This window comes from Asterias rubens, chromosome 6 (genome assembly GCF_902459465.1).
Source record: "Asterias rubens chromosome 6, eAstRub1.3, whole genome shotgun sequence".
Taxonomy (NCBI): domain Eukaryota; kingdom Metazoa; phylum Echinodermata; class Asteroidea; order Forcipulatida; family Asteriidae; genus Asterias; species Asterias rubens.
Genome location: NC_047067.1, coordinates 8,693,783 through 8,716,921, shown reverse-complemented (window position 1 = coordinate 8,716,921; position 23,139 = coordinate 8,693,783). Strand labels below are relative to the sequence as shown.

At 40.0% G+C, this 23,139-nt stretch overlaps 1 protein-coding gene across 1 annotated transcript; it reads right to left on the bottom strand.

Annotated features, from left to right (window-relative positions):
• Positions 1 to 890: 890 nt before the first annotated feature.
• LOC117291797 lies at positions 891 to 18,305 on the bottom strand. Its single transcript, XM_033773713.1, has 13 exons — positions 17,908 to 18,305; positions 16,398 to 16,645; positions 15,725 to 15,921; positions 14,405 to 14,544; positions 13,740 to 13,999; positions 9,597 to 9,799; positions 8,100 to 8,203; positions 5,906 to 6,140; positions 5,004 to 5,245; positions 4,209 to 4,633; positions 3,696 to 3,804; positions 1,625 to 1,874; positions 891 to 1,406 (listed from the first exon to the last, which is right to left on the bottom strand). The coding sequence occupies exons 1-13, from the start codon at positions 18,058 to 18,060 to the stop codon at positions 1,255 to 1,257; spliced, it is 2,718 nt and encodes a 905-aa protein (XP_033629604.1). The 5' UTR covers positions 18,061 to 18,305; the 3' UTR covers positions 891 to 1,254.
• Between the last annotated feature and the right edge of the window lie 4,834 nt (positions 18,306 to 23,139).

Here is a 23,139-nt window from a genome sequence, read left to right as displayed (position 1 = left end):
CTGGTTCTTTAAGCGTCCGTTATTTCAACTTTTGAAGTTATGAAGCTGCATTTTTACTTGTTTTGTTTGTTTCTGTTTTTGTTGTTGTTGCATTGGGCGTTGTGGGAAACGCCATCATTCTTTTACCACACCGAGGGGTTTTCAATTCCTGTCTTGAGACGAGACTACGTTATCAATGCCGGTATGCACATGTTTCCCATTGAAGACATATTTCAAAAAGGGAAAGCCAAAGTCCGGATCCCAAAAAATTAATATATGCACACCTCCCCCAATCGGAGGATTGTTTAAAAACAAGCGTTAACGTAGTCTCCTATTCCCAAGACAGGAATTGGCATGGTTCTGCTACAAGTCCTTACTGCGGTATAGCCTGAACATCTGATGACGACAAACTTCGAAGTTCGTGAATAACTCCAGAGACCGGTGTCACATGCAATTATGTCCTTTATGCAATACTATCCGGAGGGCATTATTGCATATGCAAATGTCCGCCGGACGGTTTTGCATATGCAATCGTGTCCGTCCGGACGCTGCTGCATACTTGTGTCCGCCCGGACACAATTGCATATGCAGTTGTGTCCGCCCCGTGCAAAACCGTCCTTGCAGTAAATTAAACGCCCTTGGTCGACGGAACACGTTCGTTATTTTTTACAAGCTAAGTGCATGTCATGAATGACATGTGAAATGTTCGGCCGTTGGGTATTCGCTGCAATCATAAAATACGTGAGTATTCATGCTGCATGTACGTAGGTTCAGTGCATGCACGCTTGCTTATGCGCGCACATACATTTACAGTCATGTACATGTCCACCGGACGGTTTTGCATAGCCCCGGACACGATTGCACATGCAAAAGTGTCCGGAGCGGACAGTATTGCATGGGACACAATTGCATCTGACACCGGCATCAAAAACTGGCGTATGTTTTAACCTTTGACCTCATTAATTTCACATGAGATACGCAGTCAAAGTCTATTGCGGACATGACAGTAGTGTAGTGTTTTCGAAAGAATAAAAAAAATGGTTGCACGTTTATCAAACATCATTGTATCCAATGGAACTAGCGGCAGGTACCTGTCTTTATCCATGCGGGGCCCAGTCTAACTGCGGTATAACAAAAAAATAACGCCGGAACAAACTCTTGGTGTCGCGCTTTATTGTGAACCACCTGTGTTGTTTACCGGGCTGAGAAAGCAACTTATATCCTATAGTGAAATAATGACTGGCCTTCCCCCATTTTGTGGCAAATCCCCGCTCCCTAGACGTCGACGTTAGTCTTTTTGGAGTCGCTTCTCCATCTGGCACAATGAATGCCGATCAGAACCATCAGTAAGGCCATGATACCTCCCAACATGGAAATCTCAACAACGTCTGCATTGAAGCCTAGTGGTGAATACTCATGGTAGCCAGCTGTATCAATAAATAAGATTATAATACACTTCGGGTAAATATCAGAACGTTTTGTTTGTTTTTGTATGTGCAACATTTTTTTCTTTGTTTTTTTATTTAATTTAATTTTTTGTTTCTAAACTTTTTGTTTAATATTTTAATATTTGTAAAAAAAATTGAACATATTTTCATTATTTTGTGCAGGAGGGGAGGGGACCCTAAACACTACCGATGCTCACCACCACTTTCCGACGCCCGTGCATTCCTGACGTGTCTTGTCGTCACATGAGCCCGAGAGTGAGACGTTTTACCGGGGGAAGAGGAGCCATGTTTAGCCTGGTGCTGCAACAGATGGTTCACTTCATCACCCGATCCCCGCTCGCTGACCCCGCCGAAGATCTCCTCCAGCGAAGGGTCGGTGCAAATCGTCTCGCATGCGGCATCAAACTCCATGGCGTAACAGACCCTCATCTCGCAATGTACGTACACCTGCAATCATAAATCAAAACGAATAAAATTGTTTTACATCTTTACAAAATATACCTTTGGTTTTCTGAACCGTGTAATTGTTTAATCCTGATGAATAAATGTAGATGTATACAACAAAGTCTTCATGTGAACATTTCTAAAGGTGGTCGCGTTTTTGAGATTCCGCCGAAAACCATGAGGGAGCGAAGAATGTCCCCCTTAAGGAATACGCAGTGTGGGTTACCGGTTTGGATGTCCCAAACTTTACAAACCCCTGGATCAGAAGTTACCCGGATCCCGGATCCTATGGGTCCTAACACATTTCTGGGTCTATAAGCCTCGGGATGTGTACTAAAAAATGCATAGAAATGAATCTGGTCTGCGTGACCCAAATTTGATCCCTGTGCACCAAAATCTGGATCAGAACCATGAGTTTTTAGGGTGTTTGAAACCTACGGTTGTTTTCAGAACCACCCCAACTCATTTAGAGATAGGCTTTATTTAATGGTGTTACCGCAAACCTTACTTAGATCGTAATTTCACAATGCAAAGTTTCAAATCCTACTTACAAAAACTATCCTACCCCATCGAAGCCCAGGGCCCAGTTTTTTGTAGATGATAAGCACCAAAATTTGCTTAGCATGAAATTTCTGCCTCGATAAAAAAAGGATTACCAACCAAATTTCCACATGATTTTCAAGATGAGTAAGCAGCAGCTGAACACCAATAACTAGCAGTTATGCAACAAATGGAAATTTGGTTGGTAATCCTGTTTTTATCAAGGAAGAAATGTCATGCTTAGCAAATTTGTGTACTCTATGAAATTGGGCCCAGGACCGACCACCATTTTTGCAATCGAATTTGTTTTGAGATCGACCGATATGAATGTGACCTTGGAGTCCTTTAATTTTTTAGACCACATGGTACATTGGCCTAAACACATAAAGGTCAAACAAAGTTTTGACAACATTTTACGTTTTGTCAGCAAATTTTTGTATAGAAAAGCTAAAATTAACGCACCTGGCAATCCACCCATGCGACCTTTTGCATTATAGGTTTCCCCTGCGGTAACCAGACGCGATACAAATTGAGCTATGTGTCAACTACAGCGGAATGACTCAAAATCACAGTGGGACAAAAAGACCTCCCTTTCCACTAGAAAATCTGGAATCAATCAATTTTCTATAAACATGAATTTCTTTTTTTGTGCTTCTCATGTGGGTCTCTCCCCATGGGTGATTTAATGTGTCTAGTCTCTTTGATAACAGCGCGTTCTGACTATAATTCATATCGATGTATAACCAATATACCCCGCGAGTTTTACCAGGTGGAGGTGTAGTGACCTTCAAGAAATGTAGTCTTTATTTTGTACTTCCGATCATATTTTGTATCCATCCTACAGTGCAGTAATTTTTCTTCTTTATTGGAAATCAGTGATTAATGAATATAAGAAAAAAAACATGATCAGTCTCAGTTTTATGTTTTTACAAACTATGCATTGATGACGCGGAGTTGGATTCAAATCCCATATTTTTTTTAAAGCATTGCCCGTGTGAGCCTGACCCTAAAAGGGTGAAATTGACTAGCGTTTCGTGCAGTCGGCTGCAAGCACACTGGGACTCGAATTATGGGTACATTCTGACCCGTTTTTTTTTTAATAAAGAGGCTAGGTATTAAGCAGAAACAGATAACCGGTTTGTTTGGGTTGTTTCTTTGATCGTACTTGGTTCCACGCTTATATCAACAATTGTATTTACAGAAGTATAGTTGTTTCCTTCGTGAAATTGGGCTTGTTACTATGACGAATGGGGCAAGAGTCATTTGTTACTTATGTTGACTTACCGGGCCATTAATGTGGTGTTCTCCAAGGAAAGCAAATGAGCTGAGGGAAAATCGCTTCCGGCTGCTTGAAGGTGAGACTAGCAACTGTACGGTGTCATCACGGGGACACCTGAAAACAAGTACCAACCAACAGCGGACTATTAATTGAACATTGTTACAAATACACATCAAAGAAGCTGAAATGGCTCATAAATGAATCTTGCTTCGGAACACTGATAATGAAAACGCATCTTCGTTCAGCAAGCAGTGTACTTCTATCAATATTCAAATTATTGTGAACAAATCGAGAGGAAAATGACGAAACTAGTTCGTCGTACATTTCTTACACACTGAAAAACGGTCTTTGTACACGATAGATTTGGATTTATCATGCCCCCCCCCCCCCCGATGGGAAATTAACATTGGTTGTAGAAGAATGATTTAAAACAGGGCGCTGTTACAAGTATTTTGTGTAAAGTTTGCTATGGGGGGCAGAATCTTGACAGAATCTCCTGCCACAACCGCCCAACTTACCCATCCTCAAGGAAAGGAAAACGAGTGAAGTCAAATGGGTTCGTAGATGGCGTGGCCCAGCACCTGTCGAGCACGAGGGAGCAGTCCTTCCCAGGGTGGCACTTCACACGGGCTTCGAAGTGCATCATGTCATGCAGCTGGACCTTCATGGGGAAAGTGTTCGATTTTAACGGCGTGGTGAAACTGCCGTCGTCGAACATTTCGAGCGAAAAGTTATACCTTTCGTACCCTTCGTCGTAGAACACGAGAGTGGTGACGTTGGGGTCGAACGACAGATAGTTCACGGAGCTTTCGTGGACACGGCACCCGAGGTGGATCTCGATGTTGTGATCTCGCGTGATCTCGCTCCCGGATGTGTACGGTTGGGGTGGGATGTGAGCTGTGTTCTCGAAGGTGACGAGACCAATTTCAAGCCCGTTTTCTTCCTGTCATTTTCACAAAACAAACAATCTCAAAATGGTTACAATTTGAAAATCGGTTGACAACGGCAGATCAACATGCTTTTCAAATGCCAGGCAATCTCTAATTTAGAATAGCGTCCCACTTCAACACAGACAACATAAATAAATGTTATAGCGTCCCACTTCAACACAGGCAACATAAATAAATGTTTCCTGTAATAAAGCAGAAACTTGTTCAGAATTCAAAACACATCTCAAAACATATTTATTTCAGAAACCATAGCTTTCGAAGTATGGTTGCCTTTGTGTATAATAGGAGAGTTCTTCTGTTTTGCATGACGTACTAGAAATATCAATGTTATTTTTTTAATCATTTTATGATATAAAAAATTACCTTAGTAACAGCTGTTTCACACCCATTGTATGACGTCCCGATGACGTAATGCGTTGCGTTGTAATCCATCCCTTTACACCTTTGATCATTGAGGTACATTGTGCGCGGGTCTATGACTCCGGAGAGCCGTTTGGAGACAAAGACTTGCATGAAGTTGCCGTGACAGTCTACCGGGCTGGACCCTGGTGCCCTCGGGCGGGCCGTCCGTAGTGGAGCCTCGATCATGGCGGGCAGTTTCCGTCCTGAAACGTAAACGTGATTTAAACTTCGTTTCCCCGTACTCTGTTACTAAGGGTAGTGTTTTGTAATGTTTGTTTAAAATTGGGGGTTATTAAGGTAGGCCTACTCCTTCGGCAATTTAAAAGGCAGAATTATTTAAATTTTATATAGACTTGCACATACAAGCTTATTCAGCGTATACTGTCATTTACTAGATTACGTTTTACAATGATACAATTGTTTTACAGGATAGAGAGTCTGTACAGATAAAAACATCCAACAAAATCACAGACGATAGTGGACAGAGGAGGAAACTCCCATACTCTCTTTATGTAAAAGAGTGAAAAAACACCATTTCAAGAGCCATATGAAGGACAACTCTTTTTCGAGTGGTCTTCCACTCTTTTAGATTGAAGTTTGCATCTTTTCGAGTGATTTTTCACTCTGTCCTGGAGTGAAACCCCTCTAAAAGAGTGAAAAAACACCACTCTTTTTGAAGAGCCATATGAAGGACAGCTCGAAATGTAAAGAGTGGTGTTTTTCACTCTTTTACATTTAGAGAGTACGTCAAGCGTAGAGTGCCTATCTAAAGACCAAGCCGGAAGTGATTGCCCTGTAGCTAGAGACTGTTCGAATCCTATATTATTTTAGCAGCGGGACTACATCGTAACGATTGAGCTTACCCATCCAGGTGAAGCTCCACTCGGTCCGAGAGAGTCTTGCCTCGCAGCGACGTCTGGTCCGGACTGCATCTGAGTCTACCTCGATCCGATAGGTTGCTCCGTACACCAGATCGAAGGGAAGGCTGAAGCTGAGATCGTTCCCATCCACTTCACTCCTCTTGGTGTCCTCCGTATACATGACCTCTCCCTCGGCGTCCACAATGGTGACAAACCCGGACTCCTTCGGTCTCAAAATCTGGTCAAAACGAATTGATGTATGTTATCAGGGGAGGTACCACGACGGACGAACGAAAGAAAACAAAAGTAACTGTTACTTTTATTCTCCATCACCACCATGCAAAGCTTCAAACACCATTTACGAAAGAAAACTACCGTGCATGATGTTCAGGAATTAGAAAATGAATTTTGGAAGCTGTACTGGAACCCACTGCCCCGAATAATGGCAGAAAGCTAGGATATAAAATAGCGTGGAGGAATTTATATAATCTATACTATACGCAAAATGCAACACGGATTCTTAATTTATTTATAATTAAATATTGACATTAAAGATGCTATGTCAGATTTTTGGCCAACAATTTTGATTTAAAATTCAATAGGTATTTTGATTGGGGTCGAGAAAGTAACAAGCTTTCATTTGAGCCATTGCTCGAAAAAGTCCGCCAATTATTAGTAGCAGTGAAATAAAGTGCTCAATATTAGTTTTTGTCAGGATCCCGACAATATATCACGTGACCAATTGTTATGTGTTTTATAAGAAACGTTATAAATTGTTGTCATGGTTCCTGACCATTAAAAGTAAAAGTTAAACTTTTGTTCGTTAGAGCGGGTGATACTCTTTGAAATACCATTCACTCAAAAAAAATCTATTTTTTAATGTTTGGGGCCTAAAAATCTGACATAACACCTTTAATAAGTTTGTGATACCATCCATCGGGTTTGACTTAATATAAGAAGGCACGGTGGACTTTGTGGAGTAAGTTTGGGGCATTCATAACAAAATGTCCTATCAAAGAGTAACACTTCTTTAATAAATGAACATTTTGAATTCCCACAATCTCGTCACTGCCGCTTTTCTTTAAGGAAAATCAACAGCAAAAAGAAGTGGACATTCAGTTTATTAAAACAAAAGGTAGAGTGATTACCAAAAATATACCCTCCCTTTAAAGGCAGTGGACACTATTGGTAACTACTCAAAATAATTATTAGCATAAAACCTGTCTTGGTGACGAGTAATGGGGAGAGGTTGATGGTATACAAATTGTGAGAAACAGCTCCCTCTGAAGTGCCATAGTTTTCGAGAAAGAAGTAATTTTCCACGAGTTTGATTTCGAGACCTCAGATTTAGAACTTGAGGTCTCGAAATCAACCATCTAAACGCACACAACTTTGTGTGACAAGGGTGTTTTTCTTTCATTATTTTCTCGCAAGTTCGATGACCGATTGAGCTCAAATTTTCACAGGTTAGTTATTTTATGCATTATGTTGAGATACACCAACTGTGAAGGCTAGTCTTTGGCAATTACCAATAGTGTCCACTGTCTTTAAAGACATTCATACCAAGTAGAATGAGACTTCACTTCTAGAATCCACACGCGCACTTTAAGGCGAAACATTGTCTTCCCCCTCCTCCCTCCCCTTCAAACCCGCAAAGCATGAAAACATTTTTTTTCCTGACCCCTGACCCCTTTGAAATCAAATCTTCACCTCGATAATGTAGGGCGAGTTCCTAACGATCCCACTGAGATGGTTCAATCATTGCGCGCCAAACCCCTCTGGAGACCAATACATCTCTACAATAACCAACCAAATAACAACGTCTGACCCCTGTTAACTGAAAACTAAAGGGAAATTGCTTGAACCTTCTCAATTTATCAATTTACCCGCGTTTTGGGTGTTCCTAATCCACAGTAGCCATGCAGGTCCTCTATTATTATACAGCCCAACACCGGACAGTGAAATTGAATAAAACTTTAAATTATTGAAATGGATTCCACTAGTCGATTCAAGGTCCTATGCCATCGGAAATAATGTCAAAGTAAATATGGAATAAGGGACCGTCTGAAAAACTTGATACATAAGTTCATAGCATGTGAGAAGTGTGTTCTGTTCTCCTAATATTTGTGTTAGGCTTTTGGAGAATTAGTTACATTCTTTATTTAACTTTTTGAATTTGAAAATTGAAAAACATTACCTGCTTGTTAAACTTGATAACAATTTCTCTCTCTGTGACATTTGATCCTGGTGCTGGTACAGACTCTGACGTCATTACAAAAAAGGGCACAAAATGCTCCGGATCTGTGTTAAGATTAATATTTTGAATTTGTGAGAAACTCAACAACTATGGTTTAGAAATTAAGTTTTAAAGGGGCTGTGTCGTCATGATCATGGAATTGGGCCCAGATTGGGTTACTCTTCTAGGTTCACATTTGCTTCTCAATTAATGGAGATCAATGGGTGCAACAATATGAGAGTTTAGAACGCTAGGTGGAACCAGACCTATCTGGTAAGTTTCTTTGTTTGTATAGTTCTGAGCATGCTCTAAGAACATAATTTGTGTAGCCTTTGAGAAAGACTCTGCTAGGATCGAAACGTCAGGCCATTAACTATTTGTTGCATTTATACCATAGGTCCCTTTAGTTGATAGGCAGTTTGCAATAGCTGATTCTCTTTTCTCAACATCCTGGTAAGTCTACTGACACACAGCGTCCTAACCCCAATATTGGCTGCGTGTGCAGTCACACTCAATTGGTTAACAGTGAGTTGGTTACTTATACAGGGACTATGATTTAGGTACAACAACAAAGTATAGTAAACAGCAACCATCAAAGATAATGTTTGTTAGGACATCAGCACAGCTTTACTCTTTCACAATTTCCATATAGCGAAATGTCCAAAGCAACATTTGTAAATGTTGTGACGTCAGTGAATGTTTGTGGCATAGAGGACTACGTCATACACGATGTGCCTGACTCAGCCCACGTGTCCGAATTGGTTGATGGCTCATGACGTCATTGACCGCCATCTTTGATGAAACGTGCACGTGTGAAAGGTTATCAGTGGCCGAGAGTTCTTCGCAGCGCGTACACACTTGCACTTTTCCACTTTTTAATAAAATATGGCGGGCAAAGACGATTTGTGCTACCCATCTTTTTGGAAACGTCAGCTATACGGCTACAGATACGGATACGGCTGAGGTAAATGATGTCCAAAGCAACATAGCTGTAGCCGCAGCCAGTCACCAATTCGGATACGGTCCTATAGGTTTGTGAATGTTGGACAAAACAAATCAGTGCCCTGCGACTGCGAGCGATGGATGGTGGGTAAAAAAGGGAGGAGACAAGGGGTAAGTGTTAAGGCAATGTCACGAAAGACAGGCAACCAGTTCTCCAAGAAGAAAGGCATTCTCGTTTTTCTTGGGGATCTTAAAATATTTCACATGCTACCAAGGTTGGCTTGAAGCACGCACTGCAGTTGGTTGCCTCCAAGTTGCCTGCAAAAGTTGCCTCGTTTGACAAGGCCCTATTGGTGGAGGAGCTGGAATGATGCCAAGACAGTAGTCAGGGACAGGGCACGTAGGAGCGAGGCCGTTGTAGCCTTTTTTATGGGCCACCTGGACAGAAAAGGATAGATCAGGAAGCAGGTGATAACACTATTGAGAAAAGTTCATACTCCACGCCCTAACACTTACCCACAACGTTGATGTAGACACACGCTGCGTCACTCGAGAAATCCCCTTCCTCCTCAGCTCTGTAACAAACCATGTGACGTCCGAGCTGACCAATGGCCGGTGTCCACGTCAGCGTGATGAAATAGTCCGCGTCGGTACCGTCCACCTTCTTGACGGGAGATACGCTGATGCCGCGAGACTTTATTGTATCAATACTGGTAATTCTGTAAGAAGTATCAAACAAACTAATTGGGTTAAAGACATTGGACACTGTTGGTAATTGGCAAAGACCAGTCTTGTCACTTAGTGTATCTCAACGTATGCATGAAATATATTTAACAAAATTGAAAATTTAGCTCAATTGGTCGTCGAAGTTGTGAGATAATACTGAAAGAAAAAACACCCTTGTTACACGAAGTTGTGTGCTTCCAGATGCTTGATTTCGAGACCTCGAGTTTTAAATCTGAGGTCTTGAAATCAAATTCGTGGAAAATTACTTCTTTCTCGAAAACTACGTTACTTCAGAGGGAGCCGTTTCTCACAATGATTTATACTATCAACCTCTCCCCATTACTCGTAATCAAGAAAGGTTTTATGATAATAATTATTTTGAGTATTTACCAATAGTGTCCACTGCCTTTAAAAGGATATAAAAATGAAGAATCACAACTTCTGTTACTCTTAAAATATATAACTTATAGTTATTCATATTCGTTTATAACGAATAGCTTCTCCAAGAGCTAACTTCTTATGCACTCCTGGAACCTGAATTATATCAATTTAATTCCATTCAATTCAATATTTTATTAGTCATGTTAAAAGTACGTGAATTTCCTTTTCCTTGTGTGAAAAGTTACCCCTGAACACAGAAACAAGTCCGTCTGGCACCCTGCCATGGAATAGAAAAAAATGTCACTCGACACAGACTCAACAAAAACCTTTAAAAAAACAATAGGCCTATAGACCTACTCGATGTTTTTCTCAATAACTCGCTCAACAACCTAGTTTGACAAAATTCTCGCTAGTTGTCGTGGCGTGTTGGCTGAAATTAGATGACTATGAAGCATGGGACACTTCCAAGACAATGGTAAATAATAAATGAAATTTCGAAGTAAATTTGGCAATGGTTTGGTGTGCGGTCCACGTTGTGTATTGCCTACCATTTATTAATATTATTTCGAATGAAGATGTACAACACTGTTGACACTTTTACGCGAAGATTATTGGCGCCATCGCGGTGCCAACATTTTGTCCGTTCATCAAAGTTGCCACTGTCGAAATGCTTTTGAATGGGGATTGATTCCTTTCTAAATCGATTCAAAAAGGGAGTCATTAAGAAAAAATATCAGGATTTTTGTTCCAGTACATCAAAGTTACCACTGTCTTAGTGCTTTTTTTTAAAGGTTTTTTTTTCTTTCTAAATCGATTCGAAAAAGTGAGTCTTAAAAAAAAAAAAAAAAAGGAAAATTGTGCATTCCCGAAGTATCCCCTCGCAAGAATTGCCAACCCAACCCCAGCGGCAAGCTACTGACCCAAGACGCCCCAACTAATAAAGTAATCAAAGATACTGCTAAACCACAATGTCATCTTTGCCCCCTGCTTAGTACGTGCACGTATTCCGCCCACCGTTCCTACCCCTCGGATTGGAAAATGAAAGCCGCGAATTAATACTGCCATCAAAAATGGATTACATTTCACACAAAAAAACACAAATTAATAGGAGAGTGTGTTTTATTGGTTTGAGAAAAAAAAGTACAGTAATTCCAATATATAAAAGCTTTGAACCAACACACCACGATGTTCTTGGTGTTTGAAAATTTATATCTTGTAATTTGCTGGTCACGTTTCATCATTTGCTCTTACATCAGAAGCACGGTTTAAAACATTTTAAGAAACACTTGAGTATCATTATTGTTTCCCCCAGCGGGCTAAGACATTATACTGCCCCCATCCCGGTGGGCTATACATCAAAACTTGCAACTTTCGTAGTTCTGTTCAATCGGGATTTTCTTCCTTCTAAATCGATTCAAAAAAGCGAATCTATGAACAAAAATCAGGAAAATTTGTGAGGACGGCAAATATAAATAAAAATTGCATCCCGGTGATGCCCAAAGTTTCCCATCTAAAGAGCTGTCAGTCCACCCCACAGCAGCAAACTACTTCCGAAGACGCCGTAACTAATGTCATCTTCGCCCCCTGCTTAGCACGTGCACGTATTCCGCCCACCACTCCTGCTAGGATAGGAATACGAAGGTCGCGAATTAATACATTCGATCAAAATGGATTACGTTTCAAAACATAAAAAAGGAAAGTGGGGAAAAAACTGGCTTGAAAAAAAGTTCAGTCATTTCAATTCTAAACATGTTGAACCAACACACCATGTAATCGGTCTTTTAATATGTCATAAAATTAGCTGGGTCACGTTTTATGGAAAAACAAAAACCCTGAATTATTATTGTATGGGCAGAAATGGATTACATTTCAAAAAATTAAATAGGAGACTGGGAAAAACTGGTTTGAGAAAAAACAAGTGCAGTCACGTATCCCACAAGTTTTGGACTAACACCCCATGATGTAATCGGTATATTAATATAATATGTCATCTTAGCTGGTCACGTTTTACGGAGAAAGAGAAGAATTATTAATGTATGGTCAGAAATGGATTACATTTCAAAAAATGAATAAGGAGAGTGGCTTGATAGTAAAATAAAGTACAATGATCTCTATCCTAATTTACTTTGAACCAACACACCATCATGTAATCTTTAATATGTCATATTAGCTTGATGTTTCATGGAGAGAAAAAAACACAGACTGAACATAATTTTGTCAAGGATTTTACGTGCACTGCACGTTTTTGTTGAGCTTAAATTCAACCTGATTTTGAAATCTGGTGTCACGCACGACCCACTTGTTGATGGGGGCATACATCGTTATTGATATGTGGAAGAATTTATTCAAATCTGCACGCCATGGTCAACTTAACAATCAGTGCATTAATAGTTCTTTGCACGTTCTTTAGCAATAATACTTCTTTTGATTTGGCTAAGTCAAATATGAAGTGAAAGGATTGAACATGATTTTCTGGCATTTTATATTGTGTGTAAATATTGCACAGAAACGTGTTAACATAAGACATGCTTTCAGATTAATATTTACTTTTTTTTATTCAGTCGATCCCATATCCGTGCTTTCAGTAAACACTGAACTTTTAAGCTGCAAATTTTATAAACTTTGATATGGCAAAGCCAAATAAAATGTGAAAGGCTTGAAGGACATGATTTTCTTCGAACTGTTCAGGGGGAAATATCGGACAGAAACTTGTTTATACAAGACATGCTTTCATATTAATATTTACTAAGTTCTACTTAATCGTTCCCGTATCCCTGCTTTCAGTAAACACTGAACTTCTCTGGCATCTTTTAAGCTGCAGATTTTATACACTTTGATATGGCAAATTCGAATACAAAATGAAATGTTTGAAGGACATAATTGTCTTCGCGCTGTTTAGGGGAAGTTTAAGACAGAAACGTGTTTTGAGCAGATTTTAGATTAATATTTACTAAGTTCTCTTCAATCGGTCCCGTATCCGTACTTTAATTAAACACTGAACTTCCCAAAAGCCGATTTCACGAAACGCTATAGGATTAATCCTATTTTGAGTTAGGACGAGTATAAACTCGTCCTAACTCGGGACGAGTATAAACTCGTCCTAACTCAGGACGAGTATAAACTCGTCCTAACTCCGGACGAATATAAACTCGTCCTAACTTTGGATGGTTTCAATGCGTCCTAACGTCTACGGTTTCGGAACTATGTTCGTCCTCAGTCCGTGGATTAAACCCATGAGTTGGGTGAAATCTACGGCTGAAATCTTGTAAGTTGAAGATTTTTTAAAGTCAACTTGTTTTTTACTCATGGGTCAAACTTACCCAGAAACTGGTCACTAACTCGGATTCTGTGCTTGACTCATTTCTGTGTTATTTTGATCCAGATTTTGGGTTATACTGGCTCAGAATGGGTCATGTTTTAGTACACTGACCCTCTAGTGTTAGAATGATTTTTACAGTCAGGTGTGTGCAAGTTTACTATGTTGTAGTTTCTTCATAATGGTTTCAACCGCAATACATGCATTTCACATAAAATAGGGAGTGTGTAACATACTCAAATTCTGGCGAGGAACTCTGAGCCAAGATGGTATGCTGCATCTCCTGACCGGCCGGTACCGTCACACACTCGCCGTGGCCACCCAGTACCCGAGGCTGTCGACACGGTCCCTTATTCGGCAAGATCTCGAAGAGAAACTGTAGAGGGATCTTGCTGAGTGGCGAGGTAAGGTCGGTGGGAGCAAAGTCTTCAAGCATGACCGACACAGCGTAGATACCAACGGGGTTCTTAGCTCGAAATGTCAACTTACAGGTGTCCTGTAAAATTCAGACATACATATTTAGAAATAGGAATGTACTACATTGGTGTTTCTATTTTTAAGTATTGTAGCGGGGAACAAAGTAAAATGCTGACTGGGAATAAGTGTCCCGCAAATGCAGTTTTAGTCGATTTTATAATTTAAAAAGTGAAAGTGGAATTGACAAATGGTCTGACCCGGTAAACTTTAACTTCTACTGATCGACACGCAAAATGGCTGATCACCCTGCGATTGGACGTGAAACTTGGCGGGGGAGGAGAGCCGCAGACCCCCAGCATCGCCAAGTGCCTTGGAACTGCAAAATATCATCCGTACTCAAGGGAAGGGGCAATCCGCCGTCAGTGGGCACCCTCGATTTGCCAATTTTGTTTTTTAAGTTAAAAGTAAAATTCAAGCAACACACCTCTTCAAGTTCTGCTCCTAATTTCTTCCTCTTTGAGTCCACAAACAACGGGCCACACACGTCACCATCATGTAGATTACATTCCCTTCTGTCACGGTCCGTCCACCTACACCGAATGACGTCATCGTCAAGATCGGATGCTGAAGACGAAGTATAACAATGGCCAACAACATTTCATTTTTAAAGAATGGTTGTATTGTTCTGTTTTAAAAGGATAAAGGTGGGGTGGGGCCGTGAAGAGAGGATGATGCAATGGTTGGTTTGCTGGGCTCGATTCTTTAACGACCGGTGTCAAATACAATTGTGTCCGCCATGCAATACTGTCCGCTCCGGACACTTTTGCATATGCAATCGTGTCCGGGGCTATGCAAAAACCGTCCGGCGGACATGTACATCACTGTACATGACGTGCGCGCGTAAGCGAGTGTGCATGCACTGAACCTACGTAGGCCTATGCAGCATGAATATTCACGTATTTTTATGATTGCTGCGAATACCCAACGGCCGAACATTTCCCATGTCATTCATGACATGCACTTAGCTTGTAAAAAAATGGCGAGCGTGTTCCGTCTATCCAGGGCGTTTAATTTACCGCAAGGACGGTTTTGCACGGGGCGGACACAACTGCATATGCAAATGTGTCCGGACGGACACAATTGCATATGCAAAAACTTCAGACCTTCAAACAAAAGTGACAAATAACCTTTTTCTTTTAAATACGTTACTTCAGAGAGAGTCGTTTCTCACTACCAACAACTCTCCGTTGCTCATTACTACCTAGTAAGTTGGTGTTATGCTAACATGTATTTTGAGTAACGACCAACCGTGTTCATTGTCCAGTGCCTTTTAAGAGTCTCAACCAGAACATTTATCATCATATAATATATAAACAACACAACTTATTAAGACGAGGACCAAAATATGCGCAAAAACAACGAACAAATCTATATGACATTTTTCTTGCACGAAGTTATTAAAACTTAGATACACTGGCCACATTCATGATGAATTATGCTAAAACTGTTTGAGCATGATTGATCGTTTCAGTGTCATGTTTCGTTTGTGTGGATATAAGTGTTATTGCCGTGGGGAAAATAATCACACCAAGAAAATACGGATATCAAAATATGACAGACTGAAGGAATGACATCTGGCCCCAACTTCATAGAGCTGCTTAACAACTGTCTGCTAAGCAGATATGAGCAGGATACCAGTCACAAATTGTACATGTGACATGTCAGTTTGGCTGGTGGCCTTATTCAGCTGAGCACCATTTTGTTTTGCTAAGCTGCTTTTTGAGAAATTGGGGACTGGACCTACCAGGAATGTACAGTACACCAGGGCAGCCCTTCTTCATCCGGTATACGGGCAGAGACAGTGACACCGGTGGGCTGTTCACTTTATTATTGTCCGGGCGAGGGGAGATGTCGACCCTGCTGGCGAGGTTCCAACCCCGACCCTCGGAGACTTGCTGCCCGTTATTGGCGATCTCTGTCAGCCAGCAACACTCCTCAAAACTGAAATGAAGATTGTTAACTTCATTGTAAGTATAGCGAACACTCGAGCAAGGGGACCAACAGGCGATTAATTATGACTAACAACTTCTCTAGAATTGCAAAGGTCGTGGATCGAATCCCACCCGAGAAATATGCCTGCGATTTTCTTTTTCACAGAACTCTGGACAGTACACATCAGTGTACATGGGTTCAGTCAAAATTAGTTGTCATGGCACCGATTTACATTCAGTCATATTATTTCTTGGCATATTAAACAATATAAAATAAAGGTATTCTTTGTTTATCATAAATACAAACAAACATAAAAAGAAGTCTTCAAACAATTAAGAATGTGCAAACATAATGTACATTAATTTCCTTCAGAAAAGAGCGTTAATGTTTTGAGGGCCCAATGAGGTAATGACCGGGATGGTTTACATCATTCTGCGGGGGATGGATCAGGAAAAGAATGTTAAAAACACCCCTGCAATACATACTTGACATCAATTCCTGTTTGTTCTGGAGTCAGACGATGAGTGAATGTAAAGCTACCAGTGCTCCAATTAATCTCCTCGTCGAAGTCCGTGCAGACGTAGTTCGCCCAGGTCACTCTCTCACCGTCTACCCGGAACGAGCCCTCCGTGCTCAGTACCTCCTTCTCCCGGATCGCGGTTTCGCTGCATTGCTCGTGTAGGTAGCCGTTGAAGTAACTGTGTCTGAAGTTCAACTGGAACGTGATGTTTACCTATTGGGGAAAAGAGAGAAAATATAAAGATTCACTCTTTCCGGAGAATTGGTTTTTTCCTTTGGAAATAATATTTTGATTTTTTTTACTGAGTCAAGTCAAACATGAAACACAGTTTCTATGCACTCGAACGTACTGAAAGAAAATTTTGTCTATACGTCTTTTTTCCCAATATTGTTTAGTTTCAATATTCTTTAAAAAAAAATCAAAAGTATTATTTAAATCTTTAAAAAAGGGGAGAGATAACATTTGTATAGTTATGAGAAACCCAGAACATGGAGTTTTTGGAAGCATCAGTTATCAAATTGTGTTAAACAAGTAGTGTTCAGCTGACGCAGTCTTACTTTTAATATTTTGATTTAAAAGACACCATTCGTTAAAAGCAGTGTTTTGTGATGGTAGGCCCCTACACCAAAACTGACATTGAGTCAATCTTTACCATCCCGCAGTTCAGGCCCGATTTCATAAAACCTGTAAGTACAGAAACTTGATAAGCACAGGAAAGTGTTGCTTAACAGAAACAGGTAACCGGCCAAAATTACATTAAGCTTGCATTGTTACAACTGGTGTCCCACTCAATTTATGCTTAGCAAAGAAATTTGCTAAGTAAGCAGTATTTTTTCTGCTTAACAGCTTTATGAAATTAGGCCCAGATGGCTGCAGTTGGTGGTGGGTTCAACCCAAGTTTTCTTTCACATTCCTAAATTCATGATCTGCAAAGCGATCAAGAATTTTGGTAACCTTAATCAATAAGATAATACGACACAGTAATAATTCAAAGATTATAAGGAATCATACAACATAAGAAAGTGTAGAAGAAAGAGAAGAGCATGCTCAATTTTTCAAACCTTTTTAATTTGTTCTTCAACAAAAAATATTAACAATGCAATTCCTATGTAACGCTGCTTTCAAATTGTTGCTACAAGCATACCTAAGCTATGTAAGACCCATTTCACCAGCAGCCCATCGACATAGCACAATGTAACGGTTTACATCAGACGCTTTGGCACGTTCTTCCCCAAGCATACCAGAAAACAACGATAAGAATGTAATGGGTTCTTTCAAGTGCATTAACACAACGTGAGATACCAAAGGCTTTACGTCCTATCCGAAGGACGACGTAATAATGGCCGTGTGTAAGGACTACGTCCAGGATTCGAACCCCCCACACCAACCAGAGATTGAGTCCAGTGCGCTTGACCATACACGACCAGTTAAATTTACACTGAGAGAGAGAACAAAACAATGAGCATTTTACTTACATTCCGTGGATTGTTTTGATCGGCGATCCATGTGAGAGACCCCCCTTCGTAATGTCCCTGCGAGCCGTCACTAGCTGCCGTCAATTTGAGCCAAAACACCCACAAGATCAGGCTGGAGAGGGAGGTCGCATACCGTCGGATCCGACCTGCCATACTTAATGGCGGTGCAGCAAAATACCGTTCAATGTTCCGCAGGTTGTCTGTTCAATACGTTTATATGGAAGTACTATGATCGGGTAATGGTATTTATAGCTAACCCTAACCAAAAAAAATAATGGGACTCGCAATGGGTTGATAAAAAGGAATTGGGATAAGTAACAAGAGACTCTCTGACCCCGGGATCCAGGTCGGCAAATTGACAATAGATCTTCGCTTTGTGATCAGTAAGTGGGTTGAGCAGTATTTCTTCTTGGGGTTTTCCAAAACACTTCGGAATGTGGTTTGGGGAGATAAAATCGTCACCATGTACTGCCAATTGGAAGGTTTGAAAGAGTCCGAAAATAATGAGAACCTCATGTTCCCCAAAATGGAATAGTTCCTCCCGCGAGACCGAACGATGTCATCTTTCATTTTGTGTAATAGGTGGAGGTTGGTATGTTTAAAAGTGGGACCGCTGACAAGAATGTTACCTGCTATGTGGTGAACCAGTTCGGGTTAGGATGGGGAGTACCCCCGCCCTCCCTCCTCTGCGCGCTTGGAACCCCTTCCCCCGCCCCGATTGTTCCCCACATTTCCCCAGTGATGTCGGGAAAATTGAAACGCACAAAGTGAGATAGCGCCCTCTGTTTACTTAACTTCCCTCTACCCATGTTAAGCAGCCAGGGTAGCCTGGATATTTTGGGGTCCAATTTCATAAAACTGCTTAACGGCTAATGCCGTGCATACCGTAAGCACATAACAAGGCTTGCTAAGTTTAAACAACACACTGTGTTTAGATATTCCTGACTTTTTGTTATGGGCCGAATTTCATAAAGCCTGTTGTTAGCACAAAAACTTGCTAAGCACAAAATAGCATTGCTTAGCAAAACAAGCTTACCAGGAGACTACCATACAGTTATCGTTGCTGCGACTGATACCCAACACATTTTTTGCTTATCAAAGAAGTTTGGCAAGCAGTATTTTCTGCTTAACAGCTTTATGAAATTGGGCCCTGGTGAAACTTTAGTATAGGCCTACTATCGCATACTCATCAGCTGCAGGTAGCTCCGGTAAAGCGTTCATCTCAACAAAATAAAATCTTGTTTAGGTAAACAGTTATTAGTATTTAAAGGCAGTGGACACTATTGGTAATTGTCAAAGACTAGCCTTCACAGTTGGTGTGTCTCAACATATGCATAAAATAACAAACCTGTGAAAATTTGAGCTCAATCGGTCATCGAACTTGCGAGATAATAATGAAAGAAAAAAACACCCATGTCACACGAAGTTGTGTGCGTTTAGATGGTTGATTTCGAGACCTCAAATTCTAAATCTGAGGTCTTTAAATCAAATTCGTGTAAAATTACTTCTTTCTCGAAAACTATGGCACTTCAGAGGGAGCCGTTTCTCACAATGTTTTATACTATCAACCTCTCCCCTTTACTCGTTACCAAGTGAGGTTTTATGCTAATAATTATTTTGAGTAATTACCAATAGTGTCCACTGCCTTTAAATATTACCCAAAGTCACAATTAAAGTGTTTTATACAGTTAATGTTTTCTTTTTTGACTTATTGTTTTAATATTCAAGTGGTAGCCTAAATAGGTTTACTGCAAACCGAGAACTTTAGTTGCTGGAAAATTTCAGGAATTCATTATTTGCTACCGTGGAGAAAAACAAATGTTATTTTTTTTGTGGGGAGCTATTTTAAACGAATGGGCAAAGCGTTGTTTAATCTACAATTTTGGCTCGTCCAAAAAAAAACAATTATTGTTTTTAATACCAGCAAGTCGTATGTGCTTATGTCTTATCAGAAAAAAAATCGCGGAAAAAGCCTTGGTCTATTTATTTGTTTATTTATTTGCCGAATTGTTGCAGCATGGAGGTATAACATGGCATCATAATGACGACTATGTATTGTCATTTCGACGCACACAGTCAAAGCTATAATTGACACGTTTGGTAATTGTCGAAGACCAGGGCCCAATTTCATAGAGCTGCTTAACGGTAAGCAAATTTGTTCGCTTAACGTAGCAAAAATAATTGCTTAAAACCATTCGGATTCAATGCTAAACGTACACGAGCTTAAGCACGTAAACAATCTGCGCGCGGAGATTTTAGATCGTTTACTTAAAGGAACACGTTGCCTAGGATCGGACGAGTTGGTCTATAAGAAAGCGTTTCAAACCGTTATGTAATGTATATGGTTGGAAAGATGTTTTAAAGTAGAGTATAATGACCCACACAAGTATCACTCAAAATTGCACGGTTTTCATTTTACGTCGCGAATTAACACGGTTAATTTTTTGACTCCCATAAATGGCCGACCGTGTTAGTCGACGAGGTAAAACGAAAACCACGCAATTTTGAGGCATATTTGTGTAGATCATTGTATTCTACTTTTACAAAATCTTTCTAACCATATCAATTTTATAACAAACGGTTACAAACGCTTTTCAAAGACCAACTCGACCAATCCAAGGCAACGTGTTCCTTTAAGCAAAACAGAAGAAGGCAGTGTATTTTGCACTGTGTGCATGGTCTAGGGCTGCTTAACGGTAAGCAAATATGTTGGCTTAACGTAGCAACAAAAATTGCTTAAGCGTAAACCTGTTTCACCAGCGGTTGCTAGCTTTAGCACGTAAACAAACTGCGCGCGCAACATTTTAGAACGTTTGCTTAAGCGAAAATGAAGAAGGTGCTGACAAAATGGCGGGCGAAATAAATGCGGAGTGCACTCGAGTGGCGATAAAAAAAAAATTCATCACCTTCTGTGTCTGATATGTATTATTTGTAATGGTTCAAAGTGCCCCTCGAAAGGTTTACACACTAACTTGAAAGTAAACAAGAAGATAATACATTGTACAGCATGATTCTGAAGCATTTTAGACACTCGTTTATTCGCTACACCTACCATACAAACGCACGTACAATCACCGCTGTGCCGGCACAATAACATCGTTTGCTTAAGCAAGGGTATGACATGAAAAACTTGCTAGGTGCACCCGTTAAGCACAAAATCGACCGTTAAGCAGCTCTATGAAATTGGGCCCAGTCTTCTCACTTTGTGTATCCCAACATAAGCATAAAATAACACACCCTAACTAGAAGTCTTTTATTATTTTTATTGAGAAATTACCTCTTTCTCAAAATATATGCTACTTCAGAGGGAGCCGTTTCTCACAATGTTCTATGCTATCAACAGCTCTCCCATGCTCGTTACCAAGTCAGTTTTTAAGTTAATATTTATTTTGAGTATTTACGAAACGTGTATCCACCCTTTAAAGTGTAGCCACTTTTCAAGCCTTGAGGTGAGGGATTAATTTTCTGTCTACCAAAACTAACAAGTCAGATGTGCAAAAATATCAAAAAATGTTGTTAAAATATAAACACGTGCATTATAAAAAAGTTTAAAGAACATTACCCTCAACAAACGTTAATTATTTAATTTAACCAAAAAAATAGAATATTGGGTTACCGAAAATGTTCGAAAACCATCGAGACTACAATAAGTCTATACATAAAAGTCGATAAAAAACGTTCATCTAGGCCTAGCCTACATAACTATAATATTTAGTGTGTCTTAGGTATAAAAGGCAATATGCTTATGTATAGCGTGTCCAACTTCCTTTTTAGAGGCCGATTTTATTTTTTAAATGACAATTTGTTTTGGTTTTAACGAAAAATTTGATAATATTTCTTCAACGATCTCAGGCAAACAAAATAAATTTCGGTTGTCTTTAAAAATGTGTCGAGCGACCATTTTGAAATAAATTTGAAATAAAAGGAAAGAAAAGGGCCCTCCTCATTCCTTTTCAAAATGGAGGACGCTCTTTATATTTTTTGTATTATCTGGCCTAAAGTTTGATGTACAAACTTACTTTAAAGGATGTAGATCTTCACCCGCACAATACGTCCGTTTTTTTTGAAAACGCAATTTTATAAAATTTATTTTTTAAAGATAATCAAACCCACAACCAAATAGTCCCGAAGGATTGTTATAGATTAATAAACAATTATTGCATTAAAATAGACAATCTCAAAACATTTGCTGACAGAAAAAAGGGTGACAAGCCAAAAGACAAGTTTTCTGGTTTGTGGCTTGTTATCCGTTTATCTTTTTCTGAGCAAAAATTTAAGAAATACATTTTCTGCTTATTAGTTCTGAATGGCAGTTGATTCGACTAGCCAGCCGCTGTAAGTCACTTCGACACCTCTGTATTTCAAATAGACCATGTATTTGATGCTACTTTTTGTCTTGGTTGGCGACGCTATTATGCCGGTAGAGGGCGCAAAAGCGAATGGTCCTGAGGAATTATTGTCTTTTCCAGTAATTCATGTTGTGATACCGGCGACTTTCGAACTTAATAAACTTTTGTTTCGCAAAAAATAGGTTAGGCTCAAAAACCAAGACGTTCCAGAGTCGTTCTGAACGACTGCAAAATCGGTCTTTAGACTTTACAGCGCGTCAAGTCGCTCCTAAGTGTTTCAGACGAACTTTAAAGGTACACGTTGCCTTGGATCGGTCGAGTTGGTACTTGAAAATCGTTTGTAACCGTTTGCTATAAAATGCATATGGTTGGAAAGGTAAAATACAATGATCCACACAAAATGCCTCGAAACTGCGTGGTTTTCTTTTTGCCTCGTCGACTAACACGGTCGGCCATTTAAATGGGAGTCAATTTTTTTACTCACATAAATGGCCGACCGTGTTAGTTCGCAAAGCAAAAGGAAAACCACGCAATTTCGAGGCAAATTTGTGTGGATCATTGTATTCTACTTTTTAAACATCTTTCCAACCATATGCGTTTTATAACAAACGGTTACAAATGCTTTTTATAGACCAACTCGTCCGATCCAAGGCAACGTGTCCCTTTAACATGTACATGTACATGTACTGTATAATCTGTGGATTTCACAAAGATAGTCCTAACTTAGGACTAGTCCTAGGCAATGCTAAGAGATAGGACCAGTCCTAAGTTAGGATGAGTTACTGGTCCTAACTTAGGACTCTTAGCATTGCCTAGGACAAGTCCTAAGTTAGGACTACCTTTGTGAAATCCACCACAGGCCCGGTGCTACTCTAGTGTGACT

Bases quoted from the DNA above. Each gene is read 5' to 3' on its own strand.
- LOC117291797 (XM_033773713.1), bottom strand. From the start codon at position 18,060: ATGGCAGGTCGGATCCGACGGTATGCGACCTCCCTCTCCAGCCTGATC. The intron at 15,922-16,397 runs GTATGTATTGCA...TCTTCATTTCAG, and splicing joins CAAACAGGAATTGATGTCAA to TTTTGAGGAGTGTTGCTGGC. The intron at 6,141-8,099 runs GTAATGTTTTTC...CGTTTTGACCAG, and splicing joins TTATCAAGTTTAACAAGCAG to ATTTTGAGACCGAAGGAGTC.